The sequence below is a fragment of the Lagopus leucura genome, unplaced genomic scaffold (assembly GCF_019238085.1).
Source record: "Lagopus leucura isolate 7727_CA_CO unplaced genomic scaffold, USGS_WTPT01 Super-Scaffold_100028, whole genome shotgun sequence".
In the NCBI taxonomy this organism is placed as follows: Eukaryota; Metazoa; Chordata; class Aves; order Galliformes; family Phasianidae; genus Lagopus; species Lagopus leucura.
Genome location: NW_024962279.1, coordinates 6,403,756 through 6,422,974, shown reverse-complemented (window position 1 = coordinate 6,422,974; position 19,219 = coordinate 6,403,756). Strand labels below are relative to the sequence as shown.

Genomic DNA, 19,219 nt, shown 5'->3' with positions numbered 1-19,219 from the left:
TTGCAAACAGGTGAAAGCCTTCATTTGTGCTCTAAGATTGCACCTCTGCATGGGCATTCCCCTAATTTGTTTTGAGTGGTTCTGGTTTTTGTAGCATCCATCACTGTACACTGACCTCCCATTGTTTGCTCCATTTCTTTCTCCAGTGCAGCATCTGCACAGGGCAGTGCATTGAGTGGAGGCTTTATCAGTGCTGAGCAGAGCAGAAAGTTTGCTTCATGTGTCTCGCAGAGGATGCCAGCTTCCAGCTGCCCCAGCATGCCTTTTTCACAAGTGCACAACAGTTGTTGAGTCCTCTGTGGTTTATGACCTGGCATAACCCCAGATCCTTTTCTGTAGAGCAGATACCTAATCACAAGTTGATTACTAATAGCCTGTAATTTGCAGTTAATAGCACCTAAATGTAGTTGAGAGCTTGACCGTGCTGAACTGTGCCCAATTTTCACTGATTTTTGAAGAACTTGCTTAAATCGAGTTCTAGTCCCCAAAGAACTCACCTCTACCAGCTTGCATCACCTTCACATTTAGAAGGGTTTTCTGTATTTGCAATCCAGATTTCTAATGAACATGTCATTAGCCCTCCCATACCTACCTAGGCCTATTACGAACAGACTCACTTTCTGCTTTCTCTGTGCCCTTAGGTTGTTTTCCACTCCTTTTGAGCCAGTCTTATCCAGCCTTCCTATGGATCACAGCTCAGAGCTCTCTGCCCAAGATTGGGAAGCTGGTCTTGTTCTGGTGCCAGTAATTTCTCTAAATACCACCGACAGACACATGGCTGTATGGCAGGATGACTGGACAAGGTAATACCGCACGGTCTTCCAGCAATACTAGGATTTGATTTTCTAGGGGATGAACAACTTGGGATGATGGCACTGGTCAGCAAGTAGATTCTTTGCAGTGAGTTTTTAAACATTCCTGGCTCTTCAGAATTTAGTCGAGAATGATCAGACTGCAGACTATGGTGTAGAACTAACCCTCGATACATAAAGTAAAACCACGTGCTAGAACAGAGCCTTCCATCCTGTGGTTAAATCTGCAGTTCCCTTTTACAATGCATGCTTGTCTAACTTACCATCTCCTATCATTTCTGAAGTACCTATCACATCTGTGCTTAAAAGACAGCAGTTGCAAAAGGAACCCGCAGGGAGACGACCCAGAAGACGTTTGAACAAACAGAGGAGGCTCTTCACACAACTTCAGAGACTCTGCAGGTAACCTCCTGGGATTTACATTGCAGTCTGTTTTTCTGTCTTTCTGTGCTTTGTTTGAAGATTGGCCCCACTTTGAAAAGTCATCTTTGCATTATGGTGGGAAGTGCATCTGGAATCTGCTCCTGACCAATTGCCTCTCAGTAGAACTCGTGTGTCAGTTGTAAGAAAGAAAATCATGACCAATTCAGCTGCTCACTGTGTTTAGATTTATACTGCACTTTATGAAGGAATAGACCCTTCCATGAAGGGAATGCATCTTTGACTTTCTCCTCACTGCTTTTTACTGCGCATAACCAAAACCATAAACAAGGCTTTTACTCATCCCGAGAACTTGCTATGCCCGTTTTTGTGGGGAGCATAATCTTGTTCGTAGGTATTTGTTAACTTTTTGATTGTATTTTCAAGATTTCATTGCATGAGACAAACCTGTTATCACAGACTGTGTGATACTGTTCACGAATGGTAATGCAATTGGAAAAAATCTTGGGGCATTGTCTAAGCAAAAATGTATGGTATAGGTAACAGTGCCCTGTTTCATGTGTATTGTGGAAGAACCAAAATATCTGACCAAAATGTCTCAGTAACCCAACCTATGCAAAAGCAAGCACTGACTCTCCAGGAATAATCCATTAGAAAACTCTAGAGGTTCAATTAGCCTCATGGACGCTTTGCCTGGCAGAATACCAGATACACACAGAAAACAAATGCAGATAATGAGCAGACTTGGACATTAAGAAACATACTGCATTGTGAATTATGCATCATTTTAACGAACTAAGCGCTCATACACCATTTTTAAAAATAGTTATTGTGTAGCAGAAGTACTCCAACTGTGATCAATTGGATTGCTTCCAGTCCCTGGGTTATTTATTGGAGGTTCAGTGAGAACTGATGGGTTAAAGATGCTTTCTCTGCTCATTACCGTCTGAAAATATTATGTTTTTCATACAAGCAATTGTGTAGATGCCCCAGGGAAGCAGTGTGATTGGGCTAGGAGGGCGTATTTCTCTTCTGTGAGAACATTTTGGAAAGCTGCTGTTCTGTATTTCCATGTTGTTTATATTAGGTTATACATGAATGATAACACACAGATTTTTCTTCCCTCAGTACTTCATGAAACAATCTGTAGGAAGCATAGGAACATGCTGTTTTCAAGCATTAAAAATAGTCGCTCATTTAAATTAGAAACAAACAAAATAGTTTCTCTTACCCCCAGTAATTAACACTGGAGAATTAGCCTTGAGGTGAGCGCTGAGACTGCTTCTCAGTGCAATGGAAACCGGAGAGTAAATTCCAGCAAGCAGCCATTTTATATACAGTGGCAGCTAAAAAGACAGCTATTTCTGCTGTTTTTCTTGGAGTGAATGGGTCTTCACCGAAAGCCAACCTACCTGAAGCCAACTCTCTCTGCTAAGAGATGCTGTAGGTCCATGACCGCTGCTCTGAGCATCCACGCATGGCAGTGCTGGAAACAGCAGCTTTTTCAAGGGGGCCTGGAAAAAACAAAGGGAGCAAAATGAGATGTGGTTAGTTGTACTTAATTTTAGCTTCAACAAGATGTATCTTCCTGCAAGGGAAGGAGAAAATTCTGTGCCCTGCAAGGTTTTATTGCTTTGGTCATGTAGCTGTGATTACTCCATGGTCTGTGTGCTTAACGCTTTGGCTTGTGCTTGGTTTTAGCTGTCAGCCTGTCTGTAAACGGTTGCAAGCCATGTACTCTAATGCATGGTTTTTCTCACTGACCATCTAAACTTTATAGCCAGCATGATGAGAGTTTGTCTGGTGCTCCTTTGGATAAGAATCGTAGTCCAGCCACGCACGCTTCAGTGTAAAGCAGGTAAGTTGTTTTCCTTCCAACAACGGCAGTGTTCCAGGCAGTTTTACATCCAGGAATAAAACTGCACCTATCAGCAGAAACAAGGCAGCATAGAACATTGAGGGCAGCAGCCCTGGTCTCTGTCCTGGCACATCAAGAACCTTAACGTTGGCATTTTTTGTGAGCAACTCAACAAGGAACATTTTGGAGCAAGCAGTTCAGGGCAGTTGGTGTGGGGGTTTTCTAACTCTTCAGGAGCCCATTTCTCTAATGCCAAACACTTGCTTGAAAGTTGAAGAAACGGGCATTAAAAGCTGCCTGGGACATGGCAAATGAGGGAGGATGGACTCTGAAGCACTCCAGAAATGGAAGGGAGTAGATTGATAATTTCACTGCATTGCTATTTATATGCTAACATTTCTCCCCAGCACGAGATCTTCTTCATTTCCATAAGAGCTCCAGGAATCCCTTTTGCCTTGTCATTTTAAATTATCATTCTCATCCTTTCCATGTTTTCTTCCACTTATGCCTAATTCCTCTGTTCATCATGCTTTTTTTTCCTCTCACATATGTCTTCTTGTGGCTGTCAGGCTTCACGTAGTCAGCCCCCACATCATGCTGTTCTGCAAGACTGGGTCAATAAGAATGGATTGTTTGGCTGGTCACTTATCGACCCTGCTCAGTACAGATGCCCAATTCTCTAGGGGATCCAACTGAAAAGCCTGAATCCAATTAATAAGCCAAATGTAATGTGTTACTGTAATTATAAAGATGAAACCATTGTAAAAAAAAATAATAACTTTCTTAAGCTAAGTTTTAAGCAAAGTCTTATTTGATGAAGTTTTGGTTGTTATTTAAATGTATTTTTCAAATATCAGAAATGCTTTGAGAGAAACTGTTGAGAGAATATAATATAATATAATATAATATAATATAATATAATACAATATAATATAATATAATTTTATTATATTATTTATAATTTAATAGGATATAATATTTTTGTTTTCTTGTACTGCTCACTACATTATCTATAGGTATTGGCCTAAACAACTTTTTTAGGATTACTGCACTAAGAATTTCTTTGTTTTCTTCCTTACAGTTCAGGTTTTCCCACCTGTTAACTTCACCCTTACAGTCTCTGCATTAGCCCAAGTACTTCTAAGCTGGAAGCTAAGTCCTAATCAGGAACAAAAAAACTACACTATTAGATACGATGTGAAAATCTTAACTCCTGTGTTTGAAGAGGTAAGATAGAAATAAGTCCAGTGTGCTAAGAAGGCTGACTTCTTGTTGAGTGGGGAAGCAGAAGGTGTGATGTATGTGATGGTTTCAAGCAACCACGTAGTGAGGCACTCAGCTAAAAGCCTGTCCTTTGTAGACCACTCTTAGCAGATCCCTTAATTAAGCTTCTATCTTGTGTTGCTTCTTTCTTTCTTTCTTTCTTAATTTTCAAGTATGATACAATGAAGACTCACAGTCTCCAAACAGCTGTACTTCACAATGGTTTCTCGGCACATGTCCGCACGTTACTTTTCCATCAGGGTCTTCAGATGACGAGCGACTGGGTGACAGCAGAACTCCAGCCTCCACCGGGTAAGAAGAAATGAGAAAAAGGTCTGAATTTGTGTTCTGTACTGGTCTATGGAGTAGACATCAGAAGCTGAGAGGTTTAATACTGAATAATACAGCATTTCTCACTCTACCTGTTACAATGGTTTTACAAAATCATTTAATCCAGGCCTTTCTGTATGGCTCCACAGCCTGCTATACAATCTGAAGATGCAACATAGGTAACCCGTATAAAATATTCTAAACATTGCTTGCTAAAGCTGAGATAATCTACTCCCATCCACTCAAGGATGGCAAAACACTGCCTGAATCCCAAGGTGTACAGAAGGTACATCATGGTGCTGTGTGCTACAGCCTTACTTGGTGGTTTTTTGGAATCTCCATCCTTCCATAACTGGTAGAACTGCGCGATCAGTACCAGGACTGGACAAAACCTAGATGAAAATGGACAAAAGACTGTAGTCAAAATTGTCTTAGAAGTGCCAATTTCATGCAACTTCTGTAGTAAGTGTTTATTTTCTTCCTGTCTTATAATTCTGTGTTTCTGTAGGTGCTGAAAATACAGCTGTCACTGATCTGTCCTGTGTTACTCACTTCACCATTTCTAGCACTGTTTCTCTCCATTGCACTTGGCTTCCTGGTAAAGGGGCACCAGAAGATACTGAGTACTTTCTATTTTACAGGTTGGTGTCTTCTCCCATTTTACTCAACACAAAATTTTTAGAGAGCATTTCTCACAAATGTTTTAATTTAGGTATGAGACCTACATGGAAGAATGCCAACATTACATCAAAGACAAGTGGAACAGGAATACAGAGTGCAGGTTCTCAGTGACTCGTATTGTTCCCGGTGAGATTGATGAGCTCATTGTAATACACATTAATGGCTCCAGCAAGTATGCTGCAATCAAGCCTTTCCAGCAGTTGTTTAACCAAAATGCCATTGGTGAGTAGAAACAAGCAAATGAACAAACAGTTCAATGAATGAAGTCCAGCAGAACTGTAAAAGACTTGTGAGAGAATGTTGTCAATCCACAAAATACCTGCTGATCATTTGATTTTTTTTCCAGATTTCAGTAACTTTCCTGGTTAAAAAAGAAACAAAACGGTTTGAATCAGTCTATGATTAATTTCATGACTTTGCAAAGAGTAATTTAATAACCTTCTCCTTCAGTAATCCAGTTTTTCTGATCTTATAAGTGGATTTTTAAAGTTCTTTTCCTTTAATTATTTTGTGCAATACACCTATTCCTCTTTAATCTTCACATTTTCTGCCTAAAATGTGAAATAACTTCAGAAAGTATAGGCTGCATGTGAACACTTGATCAATTTATAAGCTGTTTCAATTGCTAGTATTTAAACTTCACTCTATATATAACTTACTGGTGTGATTTTCTTTTCATAGAGAAGGTGAATGTTCCCAGAAATGTCACTGTATTCTTAGAGCAAAATGATCTCGTGGCCACATGGGAGAAACCACTTTCTACTTTCCCTAAAGGATGTTTTGAATACGAATTTTACCTCACCAACTTGAAGTCAGGTAACAAGCAGGTAATTGCTTCTCTGGTGCCCCAGCATTACATTTTGCTCTTGACACTCACTGTCCTGTATGGATAAAGATTGACTTCATGCAACCTGGAGAAAAAGCCTTTGTATTCATAAACATGGCACACATTTAAGATCATTTAAATTAAAATCTGCTATCAGTGCATTTGTGAAACTATGGGCTGTTGGCGAAACTTGTGTCCCATTTGTGACTAGGGTTCAACAAAGCCAAAATCTCAGCAGTTTTCGTGTTTTATGTCCTTTTTGGATATCATTTACGCCTGCAACAAACCATCTCCAAGAGAGCTTGGAAAACAGAAAAACGAGAAGGTTACTCCCTTGTACTGTGTTCTGCCTTCAGAAGGATGATGGTGGACAGTTCTCAACATCCAGCATTAAGGGTCTTAAGGAAGAATCCAAAATAAAGCATATTTCACAAGATTTGCTCTGAAATACTGACACATTAGGAGAGGAATGGCACCTGTGAAGTCAGACAACTTTCTCCAAAGCAGTGTGTGATGTTCAATGCAAGTCTACTAAAGAAGCTTGTAAAAATTAAAAAAAAAAAAACAAACATGATTAATCTGTTTTCTAGATTTCCTGGTCTTAAATAATGTGTGACAGTATGGTATTGTTTTGTTAACAGGTATCAAAAACATATTCACATGACTTCAGATTACGGATTGATGTTACCTGCAGATACTCCATACAGATAAGAGCAAATCATTACATGTGTGCTGTAAATGGATTCTGGAGTGACTGGAGTGAAATCCTTTATGTTGGTAAGGATTGCATGCATCAGTCTTGTAATGAAGGAGTAATACATTGCTGGAAAGCACGTACTGCCCAAACCATCAGCATGTGCAACACTCCCTTAATGTCAATAGAAAACAGCAGAAGTAGATGCTCCAAGATGCTAATGCTGGAAGGTACTGTGAGAGGTCACCCCAGGATTACCTTACTGGAGCTACCTGAAATCTTAAAACAAACCAAACCACCTTTGGAATATGATCATTTGCCCCACTTCATTCTGTGTTTCCTACTGAACATAATTTTTTTCCGGGAGCAGCAGTTTTCTTATCATGGCACGTTATCAACTGTTTGTTCTTAGACATCCTGCTTTGCTGTTAACATCTTTTGAGTTTCTTCACTTCCTGGTTTTCACTAGAAAAAAAAGGCAAAAGAAAATCTACTGTACTTCTCCCTTCCCTCTGCAGCATTCTCTAGCTTTGCTAAAAATTGAAATCCAATTCTGAATCCTTTCCTTGGGCTGTGGTAATCAAACCCTGTGCAGTGCAGCCACGTGCTGCCAAAGCGGCGTTGTTAAAGCTCACCTTGATACCACCTTTCTCTGAGAGGTCATTTAGAAGTGCTGCAGTCAAACGAAATAGTCATGGCTGGTATGTGGGAGAACCCACTGCCAGGGCTCACGGTTTAACAGATGATTATGTCAAATCTGGGGCTGGAAGGTATATCTGTGCTGTCCCAGTTCTGCTTTCCCAGCAATTCTGAAGAGTCTGAGAGAAGCTCCCTGTCAACTGAAGCACTTCTGAAGCCATCTCTATCCTGCAGCATGATGGCAACTGGGGAACCAGGAAACATAATTGTTAATGACTCCTCTACTAAGAAGCAGCAAATACCAAATATGAGAAAATCATTTAGTTGTTTAATGAGACAAAAAGGAAATTAGTCTTCCTTTTTTTTTTTTTTAAAAAAAAAAAAAAAACCACAAAGACTAAAATCTCAAACGTATCCAAGAACAGGATCAACTTCTTCAGTTTATCTTAGGAAAGGGGATATTTAGAGGCTTGTTACAATCCATTGACCCAGCAGAGTTTACTCCATTAGTTGCTGGATTTCAGTACACATTTCAGCCATTCTGATCCACTCTGCTGCCAGCTTTCTGTGTGGCTCTCAGGATGGTTCCTTTATTCCCTCTCTGTCTCTCTTACATGTTGAAGACCAGCTGGATGAGGCTTTGAGCAACCTGGTCTAGTGACTGGCACCCCTACCCATGGCAAGGGATTGGTACTAGGAGGTCTTCAAAGTCTCTGGGGAGCACCATCAACCATAATATGGAAAAGACTTAGGACTCTTCTGGTTTTGGTTTGGGAAACAATGCTTCCCAGCCTTTATGATGGCAGCCTTCACAAGTTGTTTGCACTGGGTATAACCCAGCTGGGTTGACAGTAACACTCCTGACTTCTTGAAAGAAAAGTGACAGCACTGCAGACTAAATAAGCCATCCAGAATCAATAAATAAGCCATGTTTGCAGCTGGGGATTTCTGTCTCAGTGGCACAAAGGCCCAGGACACATTGATGCAAGCTCATGGCAGCACCCATGCCCTGCTCCCACTGCCTACTCTGAGACACCAGACTCAGCTCCTTGTTTCTTTGGAAGAAATCTGGCCCAAATTCAATACTGTGTTTTTTCTACAGCACCAATAAAACCAAGGTGTCTGCTGCTGGCCGATTTATGTCCTCTCAATTACCTGGTAATGGCAGTGCTGACATTTGATACATAGGACTGGTGGTTATCAGAAGCACACACGGACTCGGCAACCTTTTGAAAATGCAGTTCAATGTAAATGTTTTTGTTATATGGCATAATGTGGCACAAAGTAATGGTCCTGGTCACTAAGCATGCCTTTCTAAAATAAAAATGTTGACCTTGGTAGAAATACCTGTGTCTGCTCGCAGGCAGAGGCAGTAGAGAAATCCTCCCAGAGGAAATGCATCAGCAACAGCTCACAGGAAAAACTGCAGGTTTCAACATCTTTTTTACAGGCAAGTTTACGAAGGCAGAGAAATGCAGTTCCTGTGCAAAGGGTGAGCAGAAGTGAAGAGCAATTTAATGGAAAACAAACAGGTTGTGCCTGAGGCTACAAGCAAGCAGTGCCTCTGCTGCCTTGGGCATCTGGGGATGAGGTGTGACACAGGCTGGCATCCTGGCAGTGCTGCCGGGCCAGGTTGCTCTGCTTGGTGGCAGTGCAGTGAGAGAAGTGTATTGAGGAAGTCAGAATGTCAGCATAACAGAATCTATTCCTGAAGCTTTACATTTCATTTTTAATTTGAGATACCAAGTCGGCATAGTTTGCATGTTAAACTGTGATATGAATAGAAAACAGCCGATGAAACCTTTTGTAAAAGCATGCTTAAAATAACATCTGCACTAAAGCACATGTATTTTTTTTTCCTGATACTCAGGAGAAAACAAACAGGAGAATCTGATAGTCTGGAGTCTTGCTGTGCTTTGTGTATCCACATGCTGTACGGTCACGCTTATTGCTATAGTATGCAAATCGTAAGTATTAATTTCTTCTAAGTATTAATTTCTTCTAAGTATTAATTTCTTCTAAGTATTAATTTCTTCAGTGTACCTAAGTATTGGTGTTGAACAGGTCTGGGGGTCATTAAAAGCTTTGCTTAATTTTTGGAAGGGATGCTGAGTTTTGTATTCAAGCGTAATTACACAAAGCAAAAGTACTGAATAAGGAAGAATCAGCCTCATTAATTATCAACAATAATATTCAGCCAAACTGATGGGTTAAGAGGGTCATTCAATTTAATTTTAAAACAAAGAGAACCCCATATATCAAGAGAGAACATTTCCCTAAAAGGCTTTTTGTCCATCTCTCATTTCCTCACTTAAGTGGACGTTACAGAGTTTATGACTTCCAGAGGGGGATTCTGTCTTTAACCTCAGTAAAACTGATGAGACCATCTTTCATGGCCAAAACGTACACGCAGTCCATGATTTTCTCATTGGCCAGCACAGGTGCACACAATGTTCTACCCTGGGCAAGTAGTCTGTATGTCAACAGTGTGATATGTGCTCTGAAGAGGTAAAAATTCCAGTGGTCCTTTAAGCTTTCTGCTCCTTGTCACCCCTTGACAAGAACAAATGCATTCAAGTATTGGCTGTTGTGAGTTTTTAAGCTTATTTTTAAATACTGCAGAGGCTATGGATGCTAAAACAGCTTCCACATAGCCAAACTTCCAAGAACGTGCTGTAAAGAAAGCCAGCTGTGTTGGATTTCAGTAGCAGTGACTGGTCAGGCCATAAGTGATGAATGAAAGAATCCACGTAACTACAAGCTTTTTCCCTGAAACAAGCAGCAAGCAGCAGTTTTCTGCTTCACAATACACACAGTTCCCCTCAGTTTAAGTGCCATCCTCAACTCTGCTAATTTCTGATTAATTTCTGTAGTGCATTTTGAATTAGTGGTCAGCCTGATGTGTCCCCTGGCCACTTCTTTACCTCACTGTCCCTTTTTCTAGCCCACTGGCCCACTCTGGGAGGAGGCAGGAGGTGCATAAAGATGAAGCACAGCGGTTAGCCTGTATGTTTAATATCTGCAGATATTAAAAAAAGAGCAGTAGAACAGGTTCCCTATATCACAATTTCATTAATACTCCCAGTTTTTCCCGCTGTTGAAAATTCATGAAGTGTACCACGCAATTCAAGCCACGGAATCATTTGAAATTTCATGCAATTTAAAGACATTATAAGGAATTTCATTCTACTAAAGGCTTCTGTACATTTTTCTGTGATGCAAGCAGAGGTAAAGAACACAGCTAGAAGGAAAAGTAGCCTTTTGGAGAACCTTTTTGCTTACTTGCAGTAACAGATGAGGAAACTGTCTTGATAAAAAGCACAATTGAATGCTTTCCTAGTTTGCCCTTTGTCTTCATGAATGAGCATCCTCTACTCTTCCTCACCTCTGTCTCTGAACAACGCTCTCTCCTGGAGGAGATTCCCCAAGAGGATCCTGCATACCCTAAGATGCCCACCCTGCCCTGCCCTGTTCCCCTTCTTGTCTGCACCCCACACAGCCCATGGCCAGCAGCCCCCCAGCACCTGCTGCAGGGCCGTCATTTGGAACAGGTCACAGAGGATCTCAGGAGCCATGCCGTCAGTAAAGGCACTCTAGCAAAATGTGAAATCAAGAATTTTATCCGTCTCATCACGGAGGTTACAAGAGGGAAAAAGAACATATTCTCTTATTTCTGTTTATCTTTGGCCTTCTAAAATCCAGCCCGTGGGAAAGTAGCAAATTTTAGAAAGAAAGACACAGCGCAACATCTGAAGCAGAGTGAAGCTCGGAGGGGCCCACAGGGTGTTTTCAAAGCCTAATGGTCCAAGTGGTGCTAACAGCAAGGGCCGTGGTCTAAGCCATATAAAGGCAAACACAGATTAGTCTAGATTACTTTTTTGCGACAAAATATTTAATCACTCCACTTTTCAGCGTTCTGCAAAAAAAAAGACCAGGACCATACTGAGAGCATCACTGTAAGCACCACAGCACTGCCCCATTGCAAGGACCCTTGCACCTGAGGGGCGTGCAGCCACCACGAACCCGGCTGTGCTCCCACCTCAGTGCTGCTGGGCACTCGTGCGCCCCTCCTTAAGTGTTTCCAGTCCAGAAGTGATGTGTAACTTAATTGCTGACTCAATAAATGATTTGGGCACAGCTCCATCAAAATCTTTCATTGATAAACAGCACAACTACAAATGCACCAGCTCCGAAGAAAACCACACCTCCTTGGTTACGTTATGCAGCAGTAGTGTAAATCAAAACCATACTCAGACTGAGGTAAGAGCAGGTTGCACCCCTGCTGCTGTTTCCCTGAGCATACTGGGAAGGTCTTTACTGCTGTTTTCCCAAATTCTCCATCTTTCCTGGCAGCAGCCTTGCCCCACGTCCCTTTGGCTGAAGGTGAACTGAACTTGGGCACCCCGAGGCAGGTGGCAGCGGGTCACTCAGCCTTCCCTCAGCTCCTTGAGAACCATGTGCCGCTGGGGCTGTGGAACCAGTGTGGACAGAACTAAACTTATTTCTCCTCCTGGGAGGCCAGGACACAAAGGATTATTCTGGTCCTTCCAGATCCGGCCCCTGCTAGAAGCTGGGGGAAGAGGCAGAGCACAAACCAGTCCCTCTTTATGCCTACAGAAATGCCACCTCACAACAAAGGGCCTTTTCAGATCCCCCTGTTTCTGCTGAGCACAACTGATTATTTACTGTTCTGAGATCACTTTGCTCTTCGTGGTAGGAGCTGTGAAGATGGAGTGCCTGCACCAGGGTGCGCACATTCCTTTCTTGGCTGCATGCCTTCCCAAGCCCCGGTCCATGCACAGCAATGACAGACATCCCATAACTCGCTCAGTCAGATCTTGCTTTGCCAGCCTTGGTACTTCCCCTCCCTTCAGCAAATAATCAGTTCCCAATCAATGTCTCCTTAAAGGCAGCAGCCGCTCAGCCAGGAAGGTTTAGCTCCAAACTGATTGAAAATGCTTTGAGGAAGGGTGGGTGGGAGAGAGATGAGGATTTTTCCTTCTGTCTCAAAATGAAAGCTATGGAAAAGAGTAAGTTAGCAGCAGGAATTTATTTTAGACTCCCTGCTGAGGAGGAATAATAGGATAAAAGAAAACTTGACAGAAATCGGGAAGCTTTAGAAGGAAACTCAAAGTAACCAAAGCGCTTAACGAACCAGAGATCAGCCAGAGCTGCCACAGAACAAATGGGGCAGGGGAGCGGGGCTGGTTGCAGTGCCCAGGGCTCAGGTGCTGCAGGGCAGCCATGCCTCAGCCTCACCTCTGCTTCGTGGGCACCAGGCTGGTCCCCAGCAGGCTCTGCACGCTCCTCCTGAGCTAAGCCCTGTCACCTTCACGCTGGCCACGTTCCCATTAAAATAGGGCCCTGCTTGGACCTTGGCAGACAGAGCCTTTTAGTGGCTGTGTATTCTGTACTCTGAGCTGTGTCAGATGCAAGGAAACGGTTGCACTGCAGCTCTTGCTACCACAAATGTACAACTGCTTGGGCCACAATAAGGAATCACAGAATCACTAAGGTTGGAAAAGACACGTCGGATCATCCAGTCCGACCATCAACTCATCACCACTAAATGCAGCAGCTTACAGGCAACCCATGCAATTTCTTGCAGTTGCTCTCCTGCCAAGACACAGATTATGTCCAGAAACCACGATCTGAGCACAGGGCAGCCTGTCCTGAACTCCCAAACCGGGCTGCCCTCAGGCACAGCCCTGCGCTGCTCCCCCAGTCAGCACCCAGCAGTGCCCTCACAGCCCTTCACCTCTGTTTCCCACAGACAACACACGTGGAGCAAACTGTTTCCGCCCATTCCAACGCCCAGGATCAAGTTCAGAGATCCCTTTCCAAATCACTACGAGGTAAAGTCATATTTTAATCGCTTTTGGTTTTTCTTAAACAACAGAGGGAACACTTGTGTGCTGTCCCTCCAGCCCTGCATCCTGCGGCAGCAGCACGGCCAGGCACGGCGTGCCTTGGCAGGGACTGGAGCTCAGCTCCTGCAGAGCCGATTTGTTTTGGGAAACCGAACGGTGAGAGATGCTCGTGTCCTACTGTTAAGCTGGTTTTAAGCCTTATTATGTTTGCTGTCGCGTTCCCGGTAAATACATTTGCCTTACAGATAAGATAAAACTCCTCATTGTCTGCTCAAGAAAGCGCTGCTCACTAACTTGATTTTAATTTGTCCCCTCAGAATAGAGGTTTGATTTTCGGGGTATTATTCCATGGTCCGGTCAAGGAAACAGGCTTAAAAGATTAGCAAATGTTTGTTTTTAATCAAAGCCACGGGTGTAAAATAACACGACTTAGGGTATCACAAATAAGAATGTGAGAAACGGCAAATATTAACACCGCAGCCAGGAAATGGGAACGCACAGAGGCTGTTCTGTTCCCAGGGGCATCTCAGCGCTACCTTCAGTGCTGCTGTCCTTAAGGGAAGCTCAGGGTGAGCAGAAGGTCAGGGCACAGGGATATGAGACCTTGGAGCTGCTTGCTGTGAGCACTCCATTCCTAAATTAAAGCATACATTTGGTGAGGTGCTGGCGTTACTGCCGCTGTGGGCTACCCTGCAGCTCTCGATGGCTCGCTGGTTCAGTCGGTGCTGGAGCTCTGCTTGTTTTGCAGAGGGCATGCAGCTGCCCCAGCGAGACGTGGCTGGAGCCAGGCCTGGCCGAGGGCCTCCCCAGCAGCACTCTGCACGACGACGTCTTCTGAGGCAGCCGCACGTGAAGAACTGCTCGGCTGTGGTTCCAGCACTGTTTGTTGGTTCATTTAGAACAACTGCTGTGAGCGGTGTGGAAAGAGCACAGCGGTGCCAATGGCGAGGCGACAGCCCCAACCCACAGACGGTGGTGCAAGAGGTTACAGCGTAAAGGGAAAAAAAAAAATTAAAAAAGCAGCACTTTCCTGGCACGTTCTGATGCCTTTCCTCAACCCAATCTATAGAACACAGCCTGGGAACACAGCCCTCAGTTATGCATAGCTAAGGAAGTTTGCCAAGGAGCTCCCTGTGGTTTTACCAAGGCTTTTTGATACTAAAGGAGCTGGGCCCCTCCTCCATCTGTAATTCCAGCTGCCTTCAGGTGAGTTTGAACATCCAAGCCCAAGATTGCAGCTCATTCTTCTTACCCATCCAAGCAAGTTACCAGACCTGCCCCAAGCAAGCTCTGGTCTGCCCTCACCAGCTGCTCTGTTCTTTGCATCCTGCCCAAAGAGCCTCCTGCCCACCCGGCTGCCCCAAGCACGTAAGCATGGAATAGGAAGACAAAAAAACAACAAAACACTGAGCAATGAAGTTGTTTGGGAAGTGCCTAAACATAATGGAGCTCCCAGGTGCTAAAGACTAGAAATAATTATAACAAATGAGGCAGCTCTCATCTGGGTGAAATAGCATGGCTCCATCAAAATTAATGTAGCTCATTAATATAACAATGTTTGTGCCTCAAATGTCTCTACTGCTTGTGATTGGAATGGATTGGAGGTGCCCAGCTTTAACAGTCTGAAAATCAGTATTTCATTAGCAAAATCCTAAAAACGAGATGAAAGAATTCATTTACTGTAATGTATTTCTTTTATGTCACGGCTTCAAGTCCTCTAATAAATAAGATTTGTAAATATAATTTCACTCCCATTAATGGAAAGGTGCTGCAGAGATTAATGCAGTACGTTTCGGTGTAGTTTGCATTTGAGCTGTGCACTGTGACTGCTCTGCACTTGCAGCGAAAGCCTTCAGCTCTCAGGGCACTTGGACAGGTACCCACATTTCTGCTAAGAGCTTCAGAAGTGGCAGAGCAGCTTGGGATTTTCCATACTGCTGGTGGGGATGATGGGAAAACAACACAAACATTTGCAGTCTGTTGTTTCCCTTGCCTGGATTTCTGTGCTTTTTCCCCAGAGCCACACTCAGGTGCCCCCCACCAGGTGCCAAGCTCCCTACCTCCATCTGAGTGTCACCGCTTCTCCTTCCCCATGCAATGTTCAGCATCACGAGCCTTGCCTGTGCTGCTGCTTGGGAGCTGATGAAACTGCCTGACACGTGGCCGGGCTGAGTGCTGCACGGCCCTATGGTGGCACGAAGACATTAAAACATGAATTTTTAAATTACTGCTTAGGCTGCATTCCAATGAAACAGAAATCCTTTTGAAAACATGGCTATTTTCATTGTTTTAATAACTCTTTGCACATTTCCCATGGAAGATGGTGATTTTACAATTTCTTTCTAAAAAGTGAATCGCGTCCTTTTGGTTTTAAGCATTACTGATGGGCAAAGTGCGCTGGGTTCCTCTGAAAAACCAAAGGAAACACCCAAGATTTGCTCCAATCGCACAACTTACACTGCCACACTTAACACAGAAACACAAAACGTTGCCACGATCCACAAAGACAAGAAGGAAGCGATGCCTTACCTGAGGGGAAGGAAGCGTTTGTTTTGTTTCTGATCCTTTCTTATATCTTGGTGAGACTCAGAGATGCCCAAGCTGCACTGCAACCACACCAGCCTGCATGGAAGCTTTGAAAGTTCAGGACTACAGAAATAGCCGCTCTCACCCCAATAGATTTAACTCTGAAGCAGACCTGTCTGCCGCCCCCCCATGTGGGGAGGAGCCGGGTGGGCGCTGGGTGCTGACATTTGTCACTGTGGGTGCAAAGGGATGGAGGGGAGAAACGCTCCTGGCAGACAGGTATCTTTACAAATGACAGAATATTTATTAACAATACCTTTAAAAAAAGGTTACATCTGCTAGTTCACTGATAAATATCATTTACACTGGGGAGAAAACTACAGCTCTTTTTTTTTTTTTGTTCCATTTTTCTTGGTTTTGTGGTTTTTTTTCTTTTCTTTTCTTTTTTTTTTTTTTTTTTTTTTTTTTACATAGAAGTAACCATATCAAACTAAGAAAGAAACACAGCTTGAAATACTGACAATATTTCTCTGGTCAACACCCCTGACTTTTACACAAGTGGAATCCTGATTATGCGTTACTGAATAAATATATTTAGAAGGTCTAAAAGTTAACTGTATTATTTTGTAAGCAAAAAAGACAAGTTACAGGCAAATTCAAGCTATCAGGAAAAAATAACAGTAAACCACTGCTGCGCATTTAAACTTGAAAACTTTATAGAAAATTCCATTGCCTTGTACTAGCGTTATCCCATCTGAGTGAACGTACAAAAGTACCCCGTAGTAACAAACAGTCCTTCTCTGAAGAAGATGATTTTTGCTGTGGATATTGTCGCTTTCCGGCATGCCGCTGTTACGCCTCCGGGTTCCTCCGAGGGGTTCCAAGAGCTGTGGGCTCCCTCTTCCCACACCGCTGCCGGGCCCCGGCGTGTGCCAGAATGGGGCTGGAGAGGAGGATGACTATGGGACGAGGGAGGGAAGCGTTTGGGCAGCGCTGAGCCCGGCTGCGCTGCGTCTCGGAGCGCTGCTCTCGGTGTCCTTGGAACAACGTGAGCACGGGATGAGCTGGGTTTGCAGCAAGGCCCTCGGGGGACACCCACTGGTACCCGACATCTCCGCGCTACCTCCATTCCTTCCCAATTTAATGCTAATTATGATAAAGACAAAGCTATTTCAAGACAGTAAAAATGGAACCTTACTGCGTGGTGCCAGAATTTCAGCTACATGTCCTGTAGTCCGCAAACGACCAAAAGCTGCGTGTTTCGTTTCAAGATCGTAGCGTTCTTTCTGAGCATTTGGAGTGTGTCTCGCTGAATCCTCTGAATAACATGGAAAGTCTCGTGTGCTAACAGCACTGGGGTCACACAAGGATCGCCGCTCACTCTGCACCCAGTGGGAAGCAGTTCTGCCCCGCGGGGCCCTGTGACACCATACAGGAAAGTGGCGGCCAGCTGACTAAGAACAACGTGGAACTCTCGGTCAGAAAGGAAAAAATTCCAAACAATATTTTCGTGATAATGTTGTCCATAGCATTTTATAGCAGAGGAAAAATTAATATCTACATCGTATGTTAACTTTAAAAAATTCTATAAAACACTAAATATATAATAAAAAATATGCATATAAGGACATATGTAAACTGCTTTGGTAACATCGTATTACAGATGTTTTCAGTGCATTGCAGAGTTTCCAAGGAAACTTCAGACAAAGCTATATTTGCTTTGAGGAAGTACTGTATAATGCCATTCCTAAAGAAGCATAAACATTTTTCCAGTAGTAAGATGTACTCAAACCACAATATTACTTGGTACTGGGTGTCTTCGAAACAGCTAGCTAAATGTTGCTTATATTATAAACAAGAAGTCCTCCGTGTAATTTTTGTCATAAACTGGACCGAGCTGTGAGCGAGATCATTATCGTGCTGATGGCCGACAGTGTGCAGGCGTTGGAGGTCGAAGAGCTGCCTCCTCTTGCGTACGCATCTGAGCAGAGAGAGAAGGGAGATCAGGACAGCACTGCAAACCCTCAGCCCGCAGCCCTGCCCGGTCCCCATGCCCCACCACCACCCCATCTGCCCACTGAAATCCCCATTGCTGTTATGCTGAGGCCTCTCCCACGTTTCTCTTTATAATTCTGCTACTTTCAAGCTGTTATTTACGGCACCAGTCTGGCCCAATCCACATCCTACAGGACAATCCTAAAGGATCCTACAGGGATGCTCCCGCATGGAGCCAAATAGGAACTGGCGTGCGCTCCTGCTCTGCCGTGTCTGCTGATGAAATCCCTCTGCAGGGTTTGTATGGCCACAGCACACAACCAGGGGGAGATAATTCCAATCTCACCCATGGTTTTTCACATCGCTGTAATTTTAATGCCACATTCCTGCATTGCAGAGGCAGCTGATTTAATGCAGCTTATAAACGGCGGTATTATTAATGGAAGATGGGACATGGAGATTTTGCAAAAGCAATGTTGAGTAATAAAATACTCTCTTTTCTGTTTGTTCTTCTGCACAACCTCATTTCCCTAAATAAATATTTATGCATCCAACACAGAATGGAATATTGCCATATAGTAGCCTTATAAATTTAAAAGTCTCTGAACACTGCATTTTATATTTTGTTATAGTGAATTGCAGTGAAACAATATATTCAGTATATATGAGTACGGAAGTAGGAGAGCAGAAAGTGTGCAGAAATCTTAAACACAACCATAAGCACTTATGACAGCGTTTCCTCATATTTTAAACTTGGCTCAGGCTGGAGCCAGGACCCTGAGCTGGGCTGCTGCTGGATGCTGAATTTCAGCCCCCCCCAGGGCATGACACCCATGCTGGCTGCTCCTGGGGTGAAACGGAGCAGAGGGGCACCTGTTCCCCAGCCTTACTTGAGATCTTTGGGATCCGGATCTGCTCACTGCTGCTGCCATCACCCCCGTCGCTGAAGGGCTTTATCTCGATGATGTAGTCCTCGTCAAAGGGCAGGGAGAGTTCCACAGAGGTCCTGTTGGTTTCAATCACTGATGCGCTGCTCTGCCTGTTCCACCTGTACAGAACCTGTGGGAGAGCGATGAGGAAGCACTCATGAACAGCAGAAGCACTCATTGCTGTAGGAGTGTCTGGTCTGACCCCTGCTCTTCCCTTACCTTGAGTACCCAAAATGCACCCAGTGACATCCAGACACACAGTGTGGTCGCCAAGGTGCTGTCATCCTGACCCCAGCAGCCACTACTGGCCTCCCCAGGTAAACTACTTTTTAAATTCACCTTCTAAGAACTGGAAGTCCTATTACCTAGCATCATAAATTGTGGCATAATGCAGAAGATTTCCAGAAAAAAAATA

At 43.6% G+C, this 19,219-nt stretch overlaps 2 protein-coding genes across 8 annotated transcripts in view; one reads left to right on the top strand and one right to left on the bottom strand.

The window, feature by feature from the left end:
• The first annotated feature begins 132 nt into the window (after positions 1-132).
• On the top strand, positions 133-15,097 carry IL5RA (interleukin 5 receptor subunit alpha). 4 transcript variants are annotated; one of them, XM_042880890.1, is made up of 12 exons: positions 133-803; positions 1,122-1,214; positions 2,974-3,051; positions 4,133-4,278; positions 4,488-4,626; positions 5,153-5,285; positions 5,357-5,547; positions 6,007-6,152; positions 6,793-6,928; positions 9,355-9,451; positions 13,258-13,339; positions 14,103-15,097. In XM_042880890.1, the coding sequence occupies exons 3-12, from the start codon at positions 2,979-2,981 to the stop codon at positions 14,190-14,192; spliced, it is 1,233 nt and encodes a 410-aa protein (XP_042736824.1). In that variant the 5' UTR covers positions 133-803; positions 1,122-1,214; positions 2,974-2,978; the 3' UTR covers positions 14,193-15,097. The 4 variants fall into 4 exon arrangements, with proteins under 4 accessions (XP_042736824.1, XP_042736823.1, XP_042736826.1 ...); XM_042880889.1 differs by having other exon boundaries at positions 1,097-1,214; XM_042880892.1 differs by lacking the exons at positions 13,258-13,339; positions 14,103-15,097 and adding an exon at positions 11,397-11,642 and having other exon boundaries at positions 1,097-1,214.
• A 1,236-nt stretch (positions 15,098-16,333) lies between these two features.
• Positions 16,334-19,219, bottom strand: part of CNTN4 (contactin 4) — a 253,514-nt gene continuing 250,628 nt past the window's right edge. For all 4 annotated transcript variants that reach the window (XM_042880935.1, XM_042880934.1, XM_042880937.1 and 1 more), the window contains 2 exons: positions 18,766-18,934; positions 16,334-17,861 (listed from right to left, as the gene is read on the bottom strand). In XM_042880935.1, the coding sequence (XP_042736869.1) occupies positions 17,761-17,861; positions 18,766-18,934 (270 nt within the window). In that variant the 3' untranslated portion in view covers positions 16,334-17,760. The remainder of the gene's footprint in view (positions 17,862-18,765; positions 18,935-19,219) is intronic.